General features: G+C 47.9%; 3 protein-coding genes across 5 annotated transcripts in view; 2 read left to right on the plus strand and 1 right to left on the minus strand.

Moving 5' to 3' along the window:
- LOC6589891 (probable DNA double-strand break repair Rad50 ATPase) overlaps window positions 1-7,298 on the minus strand; it is a 36,185-nt gene extending 28,887 nt beyond the window's left edge. The window contains exon 1 of the mRNA XM_026989128.1: window positions 7,065-7,298. Within this exon, the coding sequence (XP_026844929.1) occupies window positions 7,065-7,105 (41 nt within the window). The 5' untranslated portion in view covers window positions 7,106-7,298. The remainder of the gene's footprint in view (window positions 1-7,064) is intronic.
- Window positions 766-6,063, plus strand: LOC6589174 (sodium- and chloride-dependent glycine transporter 1). 3 transcript variants are annotated; one of them, XM_026989126.1, is made up of 11 exons: window positions 766-954; window positions 2,195-3,015; window positions 3,611-3,742; window positions 3,804-3,979; window positions 4,040-4,080; window positions 4,139-4,259; window positions 4,317-4,656; window positions 4,718-4,875; window positions 4,937-5,065; window positions 5,126-5,332; window positions 5,399-6,063. In XM_026989126.1, the coding sequence occupies exons 2-11, from the start codon at window positions 2,661-2,663 to the stop codon at window positions 5,660-5,662; spliced, it is 1,923 nt and encodes a 640-aa protein (XP_026844927.1). In that variant the 5' UTR covers window positions 766-954; window positions 2,195-2,660; the 3' UTR covers window positions 5,663-6,063. The 3 variants fall into 3 exon arrangements, with proteins under 3 accessions (XP_026844927.1, XP_026844926.1, XP_026844928.1); XM_026989125.1 differs by having other exon boundaries at window positions 766-943; XM_026989127.1 differs by having other exon boundaries at window positions 766-943; window positions 2,432-3,015.
- A 484-nt stretch (window positions 7,299-7,782) lies between the features above and the next one.
- On the plus strand, window positions 7,783-11,602 carry LOC6589172 (protein arginine N-methyltransferase 1). Its single transcript, XM_002014585.2, has 4 exons — window positions 7,783-9,820; window positions 9,896-10,272; window positions 10,336-10,592; window positions 11,306-11,602. Exon 1 carries the CDS (start codon window positions 7,935-7,937, stop codon window positions 9,816-9,818), a length of 1,884 nt encoding a protein of 627 aa, XP_002014621.2. The 5' UTR covers window positions 7,783-7,934; the 3' UTR covers window positions 9,819-9,820; window positions 9,896-10,272; window positions 10,336-10,592; window positions 11,306-11,602.
- The last annotated feature ends 6 nt before the right edge of the window (window positions 11,603-11,608 follow it).

Consider the following 11,608-nt stretch of genomic DNA (forward strand, 5'->3'; position numbering starts at 1 on the left):
GAGCATTTGGCGATTGAACGGACTCACTTGACTGCCGTGATTTATTGCCTGCCCGCGGCCAAGAGTCAATCGTCGTCAATCGTGTCGACAGTCTCCCCTTACTGGGAGCACGGCTCGGACTCGTACCCGTACTCGTAAATGGTAAGAAATTTCCTACTGGGCTTCCTTTTGGCCAGGCCCGGTAATTGTTATAGCAAAGAGAAAAGAGCACACAAAAGTTGGGGGGGGGGGGGGGTCACAGCGAACTGTCGGTGCTCTTACTACCCAAACACGTGACACTCTTTGCGTGACCCCTTATGCCCCTTGCCCTTTGGCAGGATTTTGGGTTATGAGCGAACACGGTATGCTCTTGGGAGTTTGTCTCTTTGGCTAGGACTGGAGAGCATTTAAACGTCATGACGACTCGTTGCTGCTCTCACTGCCTTTTGTTTGCCACTCTTTAGCACCTTTATTGCCTAGAGTATTTTAGGGTACACTTCCTTCTCAAGTAATTTCCTTTGCCTGTCTATGTAGGCTACAACTGTAGAGCATTCGGAGGTCGCTCACATTTCCAGAGCATCAAAGCCGTGTAATAGACAGGCACGCTCTCTCTCTCTCTCTCTCTATCACTCTCTTTTTGCATTTCTCCCAACAACAACCAAATTGGCAAAAGAGTAAAAATAGCAAAAACAGCAGACGGCAAACGGCAGACGGCAGCGATAAGAGACAGCAGCAGCAGCAGCAGCATTCGGCGACTATCTGGCTGCGTCCGAGGCAGAGCTGCCTCAGTCGTTCAGTTGGAAGCAACGTGCCGTCGGATTGGGAATCGGAGAATCGCAGAATCGGAGAATCGCGCAGAACAGAAATCAAAGTGCATGGGAAATACGTGCGTGATTGCAAAAACTGTCGCCGGCTGCAACTGTGAAGTGCAAAGAGAGGCAGCGAGTGGAGAGTGTATGCAAATGTGAGTGCCAGGTGCGTGATTAGATTGGAGGCGGGCGATAAGCCCGTTAAGGCGGCGCCTGTGCCGCTGTCTTTGTTTGAATTGTCTTGTGCGAAGGCGAAGAAGAAGAAGGAGCAGGATGGATGTGGACGGAGCTGGGAGAGGGAGAGGTGGAGGTGGAGCAGACTTGGCTACCACTTGAGACGCCAACTTTTTGCGTCTTTTTGCTTGGCCATATGTATCGTGTACACAAATATGTACATATGTATAACGATGTGCGATTGTTCGGTTATGGTTAGACTTTCTTGAACATTTCTTTTTGCAAATTTATTGCGCTTTATAAACATTTCGTTTCGACTAATTGGACACGTTTGCCGCACTCTCTGGTGGCAGCGGCCACCACCCGCAGAAATAAACAAACAAACTTCAAGTCCACTGCGAATTACACAATGCGGGAGAGGCACAAACAAAAAACAGCTGATTTACACCGCCCTCCCTCCCCGTGTGCCCTCCCGCAATGTTTCACACCCCTGGTTCTACACTTGTTGAAGCGTTTCGGCGAAGAGAGCGGCCTCTCTCGGGCTTTCGTTTCGGACGAGCAATGTCAAGCAAGGTGTATTGGGCGAGAGGTAAGGCAGTCGAACCTCGCAGCGACTGCCGGCAGTGGGACTCTGGCAATGCCTTACCTCACTCACACCTTGGCACACACCTTGGCAGAGACCTCCGGCATTGAGAGAGAGAGAGCGATTGAGAGAGAGCGTAAGAGAGGGCAAGTGCAGCATCAGCTGGTGCTGTGTGTGTGTCCGTCCATTGCCCTCGTTGGCCATCCCATTGCGACGTCTATTTACTTCCATTCCGTTCCGATTGTGATTCGATTTGATTTAAATAAAACATCGCGCTCCCTGTCTTTGTTTGCGGATTAATTCCGATTTGTTTTGCTTCCCATGTCGCGACTTGTTGGTTGGAATCCTCCTTTGTTTGCTCTTATCGATGCCCACGAGTACGGAGTATTTTTACTGCATATATGAGCTATTTGCGTCCGTCCGACCGCCAACGAACTACGGCTAACGGCAGGGCAATGTCATGGCACAGTGGAACACGCTCCCATATATACCCTCTAGTCTTGCCACTTTTCCCAGCCCTCGTCCCACTGTACTCGCACACGCATGCACAAAAAAAAAATAGTATTTATTATTTAATTAAATTCGTGATTTGCTGCGCTCTTTGTTGCTGTTGTTGCTATTGCCGCTTTTATTATTTTGCTTCATTTAGTGGCGGAGAGTGAGAGCGGGGAGTGCCCCATCAAATCGCATCATTTGTCGCTGAGCATCTGATGCGACCGCTTGGTTCCGACTGCGCTTGGAGTTCGTATAATACAAAGTCTCGGTGCCGGATCGGTCTGTCGGTCTCTGGGGTGAAGTGTCGCGTCGTGACGAGTCTCGATTTCAATTAAAGACTGCTGCTGGCAGCTATAACATCTTATTAAGTCTCGACTACTGGCCCATTCAGAAGATTATCCATAGACAAGCCAGCGAAAAAAAGACTGCTACCTCGGACTGACCCAGAAACTCCGGGGAAACTGGGTCAAAGTGCGGTACGAAACGGAATGAACTTGGAACGAGGAGAGCAAATAGTGCCAAAAAAAAAGCTGCGCCATCGTAAGTGAGATTCTCAGGGGAATCTCAGGTGTTGCGGAGACACTTCCGTGGGTGGAATACATGACGTTGGTCCGCCCATCATGAAAGGCATCTGCGGGGAGCAGCTCAACAACTGCATGCTGCTGGGCGACTGCGAAAACGGTGGAGATGAAGCCGCAGCAGCTGGAGTAGAAGATGGAGTTGCTGTTGGAGGAGGCGGAGGCGGAGGAGGAGGATTGGCTGCCTCAACGCGCCGCGTCCGTCTGCGGCAGGTGCAGAGCATGGCCGTGCCCACGACCAGCGCCTACGACACCCTGGAGCGGCCCTACCGCCACGACAAGGCACGCGGACGCTGGGCCAAGTCGGCGGACTTTTACTTCGCCAGCTGCACCCATGCCTTCACCCCGCTGATGTTCTCGGAACTCCCCACCTTCGGCCTCGTACACGGCGGATGGGGTAAGTGCCAACGGTCCCATTCCCGTTCTCATTATAATTTCTTATCAACAGATTTCAATTAACCAAAGCAAAGGTTATCGGGGGGACTGCGTTAATCGCTGGGGATTCTGTGCGTTTTTATTATATTATGCATAATATTAATTTGGCGAGCGATAAGCTGGAAGATTTGAAGACGACAGCAGGCAGGGTTGTCATCGAGCCAGAGAAACCACAACAATAGAAAGAGAGTAGTAGTTTCGTCAGAAACCACGACAATAGAAAGAGAGAACGATTCATCATAAACGGGGGTATAATCATCTGCCAACTGGTTACGAACAGATATAATCGGTGGCGATTGTGGGGTCATTAGTTAATGACATAATTACACTCGTTCTATACACGATTCTAGATAAGGCGAATAATGACGGAGTGCTGCGGCAGATAAATCTCTCGAGGGAGAGCATATTAATAGCACTTTTATGCGACCGCAGATCAAGGGTCTAGAGAATCCTGAAATGAATCATTATCAAGCATTATGTTTATTGAAATTTCACTCTACAGCATTTACTCCACCAATCCCTTTATCCAATTCCTCTTCTTTTCGATCTCTTTACAGTATTAATTATTATCGCCTATCTTATGGGTATTTTCTTCTACTCCCTGCCCATATTTTTGATCCAAGCATTTCTGGGACAGTTTTCCACTTCCGGATCTATTTCAGCATTTCGTGTGGCGCCCATTTTCAAAGGTACTCAGAAACCGCTTGCAAAACACTCACTTGTTCGGGTTGTAATGGGGCATACTTTCAGGCATCGGATATTCCATACTGCTCATAAATCTGGGTACACTCTCGTACTACAGCATTGGGGCAGTGGTGCCGCTCATCTACGCGGTCAACGCCTTGCACGCGGTGATTCCATGGACGCACTGCAACAATACGTGGAACAGCGACGACTGCTCCACCCATGACAACTACGATCCCGATGTGAGTGGAGTAAAGGCAAATCTTACTCTATCGTGCTTATTTTATCTGCTTTCTTTACAGAGTCTCGCTGTCGATCCACATTCCACTGTGGAGTTCTTTCGGTGGGTAGTAGAACCATTCAATTACGAGTTTAAGATTGATATCTTTCGATGATTCCAGGTCGATGATTGCCTCCACAGGCGAAGGCTCTACTGCAATGACCATCTCCTTGTCCATGCTCGTGGCTGTGGGGGCCATCTGGCTGCTGGTTCTGGCCCTCCTGCTTAAGCCTGTTGCCTTTGTGAGTGTCTTTCTTGTTACACAGCATCTTTAATCCTTTGTGGTGATATCCCTCTAGATTGGCAAGACCCTGCGTTGTGCCTGTGTCCTGATGTTTGCCTGCTTTGTGGCCGTGTTCTTCTATTTGGCCATTCACGAGGGAGTGGACCTGGGAACCTTTCACAGCTACCTGCTGCCTCCGTTCTACAACGTGCAGGATCTTTTGGGAGTTGGAAGCCGTGCCTTCGTAATGGCCGGCCTGGCCCTCGGCCCCGGCTGTGGCAGCATCATCAATCTGGCCAGCTACAACAGCTTTCGCAGCGACGCCGAGCGGATGAGCGTCTGGGTGTGCCTGACCCATGCCACCATTGGCCTCATGGCCGTGCTCTGCTGCAATGTGGCCCACGATCATTTCGAAGGTGACAGTCCCACTGGATGCCTAAGTTTCTGTGACTATATTCCTATATTCCTTCCTTGCAGATCACGTGGGCATGCTGCCGTTTCATGTGGATGAGAAGCATGATTTGCAGTACTTGTATCTCAGCTTCTCGTACCTCTTTGGCCGCTTTAGTACTGTGCCCAATCTCTGGGCTTTCCTGTTTTTTGTCGTCATCTTTCTGGCCGAGCTATCAGCATTGGTGGGTCTCTATTTCCAGCTATTTCCAGGGCCTTTTCTTAATGGTTTCGTTTCTATTGCAGGTGATCCAGCTTCTGTCTGTGGTGACATCCCTCTTCGATGAATTTGAGTGTTTGAGGCCTAGAAAGATGCCTATTATCTGTACGCTGATATTCTGCCTTGCGGCCACATCCGTGTACTTTTGTACGCAGGTGAGTGAGGGATTTCCTATAAAAGATATCACTTTTATAGCTTTATTATTGCTCTTTCAGTTGGGCTTCAGTCAGTTGAATCTGCTGCCACGAATGGCCCTGTTCTCTAATGTCCTCATTTCGGGTGTTCTCGTGCTGATGGCCACTGTGGTCTATGGCCGAGTGCGCTTCCAGTGCGATCTGCAGTTCATGCTGGGCAAAACGATCTCAAGCTTCACCATATTCTTCATACGCTTTGGCACACCAATCTTTCTCGGGCTGTGTCTGGTAGGCAATCGATGTTCCGTCTCCCGATTCCGAAGATCCTAAGATTCTTTCGTTCTTTCGTTTTAGGGTCAGCTCGTCTACTATTTGATAACCTTCAATGAAATCCATCAAGGTGTCATGTGGCTGAGCCAGGGACTGCTGTTCCTCCTGGCCATCGTTTATATGGTCTACAGGGTGACCAAAACGAACGGCAGCTTTCGGCAGCGGCTGCAACAGTGCCTGGCGCCACATGACTGGCATCCGGTGGATGCGGACAACCGACGCTTTTACGAGGAGATCATGGGCATCTCCGAGATGCTGGTGATCGATGCCAATGCCAACAACACATAGTGCCTGTATCTTAGAATACTCTTAGAATCGAATCAAAACAGCGCCTCCTCCCAAAGGGATCGCATTCGTACTTACTTAAGTCGCAGCCCCCATGACACGCGAAGGACCTCTCTGCCGCAGGTCGCGGCGCGAACTGAAACTCACTTTTATTATACACCCATACACGACATCCCTCGGAATCAAAACACGGATCAAGGGCAATTGCTGATGGCTGATTTTTGATGGAGCTGTACTGATATTTTCCAAATGCTAGCTATAGTCAACAATAAACTGGTGATATTTAGTAGTTGCCTACAAAAAACCGAAACTAAAAACTAAACTTTGCCAAAAACAAACGGAAGTTCCACGAACTTTGGCCAAAAATAATGTTTAAAACAATAAAATTTGAACACACAAATGCATTCATCTGCGGACAGTTGTAGCTTAGAAAGGGAATGAAAGTGGAGAAAGTATTTTTCCGAACGGAGTAATTCTTAGGGTTTGGCTTTCTTTTTAATTTCATTAATTTAATTTCATCATCGAAGAAAGCTCAACGCTCATTACAGCCATGAGACATCTTATGACGATGCTCTCCAGCCCCAACCTCAAGAGAGAAAAATGAGAGATGCCCTCGGATTTCATGCTGTGTGGCTTCGTGTTGATTATTCTTCGAGAGGGGTTTTCAGATGATTCAGTTCCAGAAATACAGTATTATGTTCTTTATTGAAAACAACAGATTAACATATGTACATATGTACAAATATCAGCGGTCAGTTTATTCTGAAAATTGTTTCTAGATGATACTTGTAAATGGGGTCACGCTATCGACTGGAATCCTGTGGATATGGAAAATGGAAAAAGTGTGGGGAAGCTGTGGGAAACAACGAGAAGGAAGCTGACTGCATCTGTTCGATTCAAATATTTCTGGTAATTTAGGTATCTCCCCACCCATTTTTGTAAAAATCCATTTCAGAACACAACCGCTTTGTAGATAGCACTTGTTGATACAGATTCGCCTACGCAGCGGCCCCAGCCGAGTCTTATATAACTGCGCCTACTGCTCTGTCGCGTCTCCCTTTACACGTTTACTTCCTCACTTCTACTGCTTGCTCTCCTTCTTGGTCTCTCTTTTTGCATGCTGTGTGTGGTACACAAAAAACAGAAAAAACAAACAATACTCGGGAAACGAAACATTGATACCCTTGCAGTCTCGTTTCCATGGTAGCAATACGATAAATAGTCATATTAACTAGCCAATGGCTACTAATGAAGAATATATGTACATAAGAGATTTATGAATTTAAAGATGCTTGTCAAACATTTCGCTATAACCCGAACACACACCCTGCAAGGGTATGCATCGAATAAGACAAGGCAAAAAGAAACAGAATATGCATACATATGTATGTATGTACATACTTACACACTCACACCGCACACATGATCGCAGACTGGAGGCCGCATAGCTTCACGAGATATTATTTTTTTATTTACACCGACGCGACCGATGCCGAAAATATTAGTACCCGATTATATTCCGTTGTTACTGCAGAGATTTGTCATTTCTTTCTTTTCAAATAGACACTCGCTTACACACACGTACACAACATAACGGTGTACTCGGTGTAGAGGCATCGCAAGATACGCGCCAAAATGCAAAGAGAGCGGCATATCAAGAAAAAATGCACTAAAACACTAGAAAAAAACACACACACAAAAAATAACTATGGCAAACTCTGCACAGCACTTTCACAAACAAAATAAACACTAAATTACAGTTTAACAACGATTTTAAACGAAATAAACACAGGCAGAGAGCGAGGAACCGAGCAACTGATCAAAGCCGTGATTTGGGCACACTGCGATTGCAGACCTATCGACCTATCGAAAATAAAAAGAGGTGGCTGAAGACTGCGGAGGATTTAAGCTAGCCATAAAATTATTATCAATAGATTTTAAAGGGATCCCTAACCAGCAGACCTATTAATTTAAGATATTGAAGTAAAAAAGATATCACAGATGAGAATTGGCCACACTGCAACGACCTATCGAGTGCCATTTTATCCACTACACAACACTGCCAGAAGCTTCTCAAATTTTCGTTTGAACCGCAACAATGCGTATAAATAAGAAAAACAAGAAAAATGTGGAAACCAAAGCCAACGGCGCCATCAAGAAGGCTCCGCAACCTGGCTTGGGGGATTTCCATCACCATGTGGATAACAATGATAAAGTGCATGCAGAACTACAGCTGAAAAGCCCATGCCAAGCATTAGAGCGGGAACTTGGCGTAATGTGCGAGAGCAAGACAGCAAGCAGTTCAAGGGGATGCGGCGCCAACGACAGAGAGCAGAAAATCTCCAGCGGGATGCCAAGGGCTACCCAAGTGCCACCAAAACCCTTGGGACAGTTATCGACACCTGAATTTAATGGCCACAACATCTCTAAGAAAGTACCCGAGTCGGTTGAAGCCGGTTCGGTACGGAAAATGTACGGAAACCGGAACAGAAAGAAACCAAAAGACCCATGTGATGTTTCCCAGCGGGCAACGCCTGAAATGAATTGTCACGAGGTCCCATACGTCCACAATATCTATAGCGAAATATCCGAGCTGTACCCGAAACCTTCGGGACAGAGTGTCCGATTCGTACCCCAAAGACGCGACGGCGGGTCCACTGGCAAAACGAGACGCGAAGAAGAGGACAACTTTAACGGAATAGACCAAAAGCCACTAAATACCTGGGAAAAAGCACTAGCTGCAATGTATGGGCATGGAAACTCCGACGACCACATCTACCGCGGAGTATCCGAGCTGTTTCCGGAACCTTCGACCCAGAGCCAGAGTAGCCCATTCGTACCCCTGCGAGTGGCCAACAACTACAAACAGATCAGCCGCGTGGAAGGGGAACCCTCCAAGGCTCGGATACCCTGTGTACAGGCACGCAAAGAGCCGCAAATCAAAATTATGAAGAGGCCGGAGCCAGACAAAGTTACGTTCACAATTAAGAATGAGCCGATCCGGGGACTGCCTCGCGGTAAGGTCAGAGTGCAATCCTGCCACCCGAAAGCACCGCCAGCGCGTTGCGTGCCGAAGGAACTGGAACAGGTGGATCGCATGACATCGGCAGACTTCCGGCACGACAACAACGCCCACATGCTGAACATGCGCACGCAGCTCAAAAACCAGGACCACATGCACTACTTTGCGATGGTCATCAGAGAGAATGCGCATCTGTTCAAGGGGCGCGTCATCCTCGTCCTGTCCTGCGGCGTGGGCACCTTGGCCCTGATGGCCGCCCGCATTGGGGGGGCGAAGCGTGTGTACGCCGTGGACCACTCGATGGTGACTAACTACGCGGAGCTGGTGGTGAAGCAGAATCACTTCGAGCACACCGTGAAGGTGCTGCACGGGCGCATAGCCGATCTGAAGCTGCCCGAGAAAGTGGACGGAATTGTGTGCAACTGGATGGGGCACTCGCTGCTGTGGAACTCTGAGATCCTGGAGGTGCTCGAGGCACGGGATCGCTGGCTGAAGAAGAATGGCTTCATACTGCCCGATCTGGGCGCTCTCTATCTGGTGGGAGCCGCGGAGCCAGAGCTGAAGGGCCTTTGCGACTGGTGGCGAAGCGTCTACTACTTCAAAATGAACGCCATGCGTCGGTGTGCCCTCTCCGAGCCTCGTTACGCGAAGACCCACGCCGACTGTGTCCTTACCCTTGCCCATCGCGTGCTGGCGCTCAATCTGAAGAGGGCCACCCCGGAGGATCTGCAGATAGATCGCGATATACGGCTGAAGGTCACCAAGGATGGGCACCTGGAGTGCTTCACTCTGTACTTCGATGTGGCGTTCAGCCAATGCCATCGCCAGCGCACCCTCAGCTGCAATCCCTGTCTCTCCAGCGGTTACAATTCGCTCTGGCTGCAGACGGTTCTCTTCGTCGAGAGGTCCTTTGTGCTCCGTGAGAACCTGCACTACGCAGGTCGCTTCATCTTCCGCCCCTTGGAGAGATTCGACACAAATCAGTTCGAGATTGTCATCAAGCTCTCTGAGAGCAGGCGCTTCGAGGGGGAAATGCCGGGGTTCTTTGGCAATCGTTTGGTCAGCAAGCGCTGGCTGATGATGGACCGCCACCAGACGGTGGCCGAGGTGGACAGCTGTCAGGACGAGGATAATTGAGTGTAATAGTCATATATTATATGCTTATGATCGCTTCTTCCCTTCGTCCATCGATTAATTTTCTTCTCTCTCTGCAGGGATCAATTTAGATGTAGAGTGCGCGCAGATGCGCTCCAGGCACGTGAGCTCTTGGCTGCTCAACAGCAGCAGCAACCATCATTCCATCTCCATCATCACAATAATAAGCAAAAACATTACCACTATCAGCATCAGCAGCAACGCATGACAACTCGAAAGACGCAAAGCTCCAGCTTTGCACTTGCACCGGCACCGGCACCGGTTGTACAGCACTCAACAACAAGAATAAGAATAGTATTAGTAGTAATGTATGGCAACACGGGGAGCAGGAGCTCTTCCTCATTGCCTTCGAGTGGCTCCTCGCTGCAGAGCCACAGCAACGACCACCATCAACCGCGGGCAGGACCGTCACCTGCAGATCAGTAGTATCTACCAGGTAAGTCCTTCGGCAGTAAATGGAAAGCCCAACGTGTACTTCTATTTGACTTTTCGAAAACAGCAATCGGAGATGACCAGATCCAAACACCAAACCGTCGCCCAATAAGACTAAGGAATGTGCCCGAGCAAATCTCGGCGGTCTGTGATTCAAGGCCTCCGCCACGGGTGGCATCAGCAGCGACTCGTCAACGTACACAGCCTCCGCGTTATCCACCTCTAAGCCTAAGCCAAACGCCATAACCAAGCTCCTCTCACGCATCAGATCTGGAAAGTCTCCGCCGGCTTATTTTTAAAATACCGTATATATACGTACTGTTCGTAAGTACATTGTGCTCGTGTCTTAAATCGTGATCAGCGATAAGAGCTAATCCTAATCTTTAATCAGTGATGCGAAAAAGTTGTGTTTATAAATTTGTATAAATCTATTAAAACGATTCCCGACACTGTGAAATCTATTTCGCTTTCGGGCATTTCCTTTCTGATGCTCAACGAGATCACTTCGATTATCAGAACGAAAACTATTCTCTGAATAAAAAATTATTGAATAATTAGCTTTCAATTCAACTTGTCAACAAATGATTCAAAGTTTATTTATATTCTTGTTCCAAATAGTATTCAGTGTTCAAATGCTTCTAAGAAATGTTATTCCTACTATAAGCAATTATTGATTGATGGTTATCTGAATCAGCATATCAGAAAGTGTGTAAACTGTAGAGTTTTTGTTGGATCTACAATCGGATTCGATGTTATTGCGGTTCCGTCCGTCCGCCCATTTTTCCCAAACACACAAATATCAGATCGGTTTCCATTCTACGCCATATGAAATTTTCCAAATGAACTTGGCGATGTGTGATGTCCCGCACAAGTGGCACAGTCGGGCCATAGACACAGATAAAAGAGCGTTGATAATGAAAAAATGCAAAAATAAATGTATAGTCGAGGAGGTATATACCCTAACCAAAGAACTTTAGAGTAAGCTACCCCTTACATTCTTATATACGCTTCAGCTATCATATATGTCGTTCTTCCAGCTAATCTTTGGCCAGGTTCTCCCTTTAGGTACTCATAATATGGACACAGAATCACACTTTTGTTCTGTACTGCTCTGCTAATCAGCCTCCCAGCTTTCTCCCACCTCCTACAAAAGTAGGAATACCCCGCTTGAGGGTAGCCACATCTGTCGTCCACTGGGATGAGCTCGACGGCGGCTTGCAGTCCGATTTGGATTCAGTTTGCCGGCATCGGCTCTACTAATTAGTCCGTCAATTTAAAGTAAAAACGCGCACGGATCGTTCGCAGCAAAACCAAATAAACATACATATATTATAGGACCA

The sequence above is a fragment of the Drosophila persimilis genome, unplaced genomic scaffold (assembly GCF_003286085.1).
Source record: "Drosophila persimilis strain 14011-0111.01,24,50 unplaced genomic scaffold, DperRS2 tig00000191-arrow-pilon, whole genome shotgun sequence".
In the NCBI taxonomy this organism is placed as follows: domain Eukaryota; kingdom Metazoa; phylum Arthropoda; class Insecta; order Diptera; family Drosophilidae; genus Drosophila; species Drosophila persimilis.

Excerpts from the sequence above, each read along its gene's own strand:
- LOC6589174 (XM_026989126.1), top strand. The coding sequence starts at position 2,661 with ATGAAAGGCATCTGCGGGGAGCAGCTCAACAACTGCATGCTGCTGGGC. Across the intron at positions 3,980-4,039 it reads ATGACAACTACGATCCCGAT|AGTCTCGCTGTCGATCCACA; the intron begins GTGAGTGGAGTA and ends CTTTCTTTACAG. Across the intron at positions 4,081-4,138 it reads TCCACTGTGGAGTTCTTTCG|GTCGATGATTGCCTCCACAG; the intron begins GTGGGTAGTAGA and ends CGATGATTCCAG.
- LOC6589172 (XM_002014585.2), top strand. The coding sequence starts at position 7,935 with ATGTGCGAGAGCAAGACAGCAAGCAGTTCAAGGGGATGCGGCGCCAAC.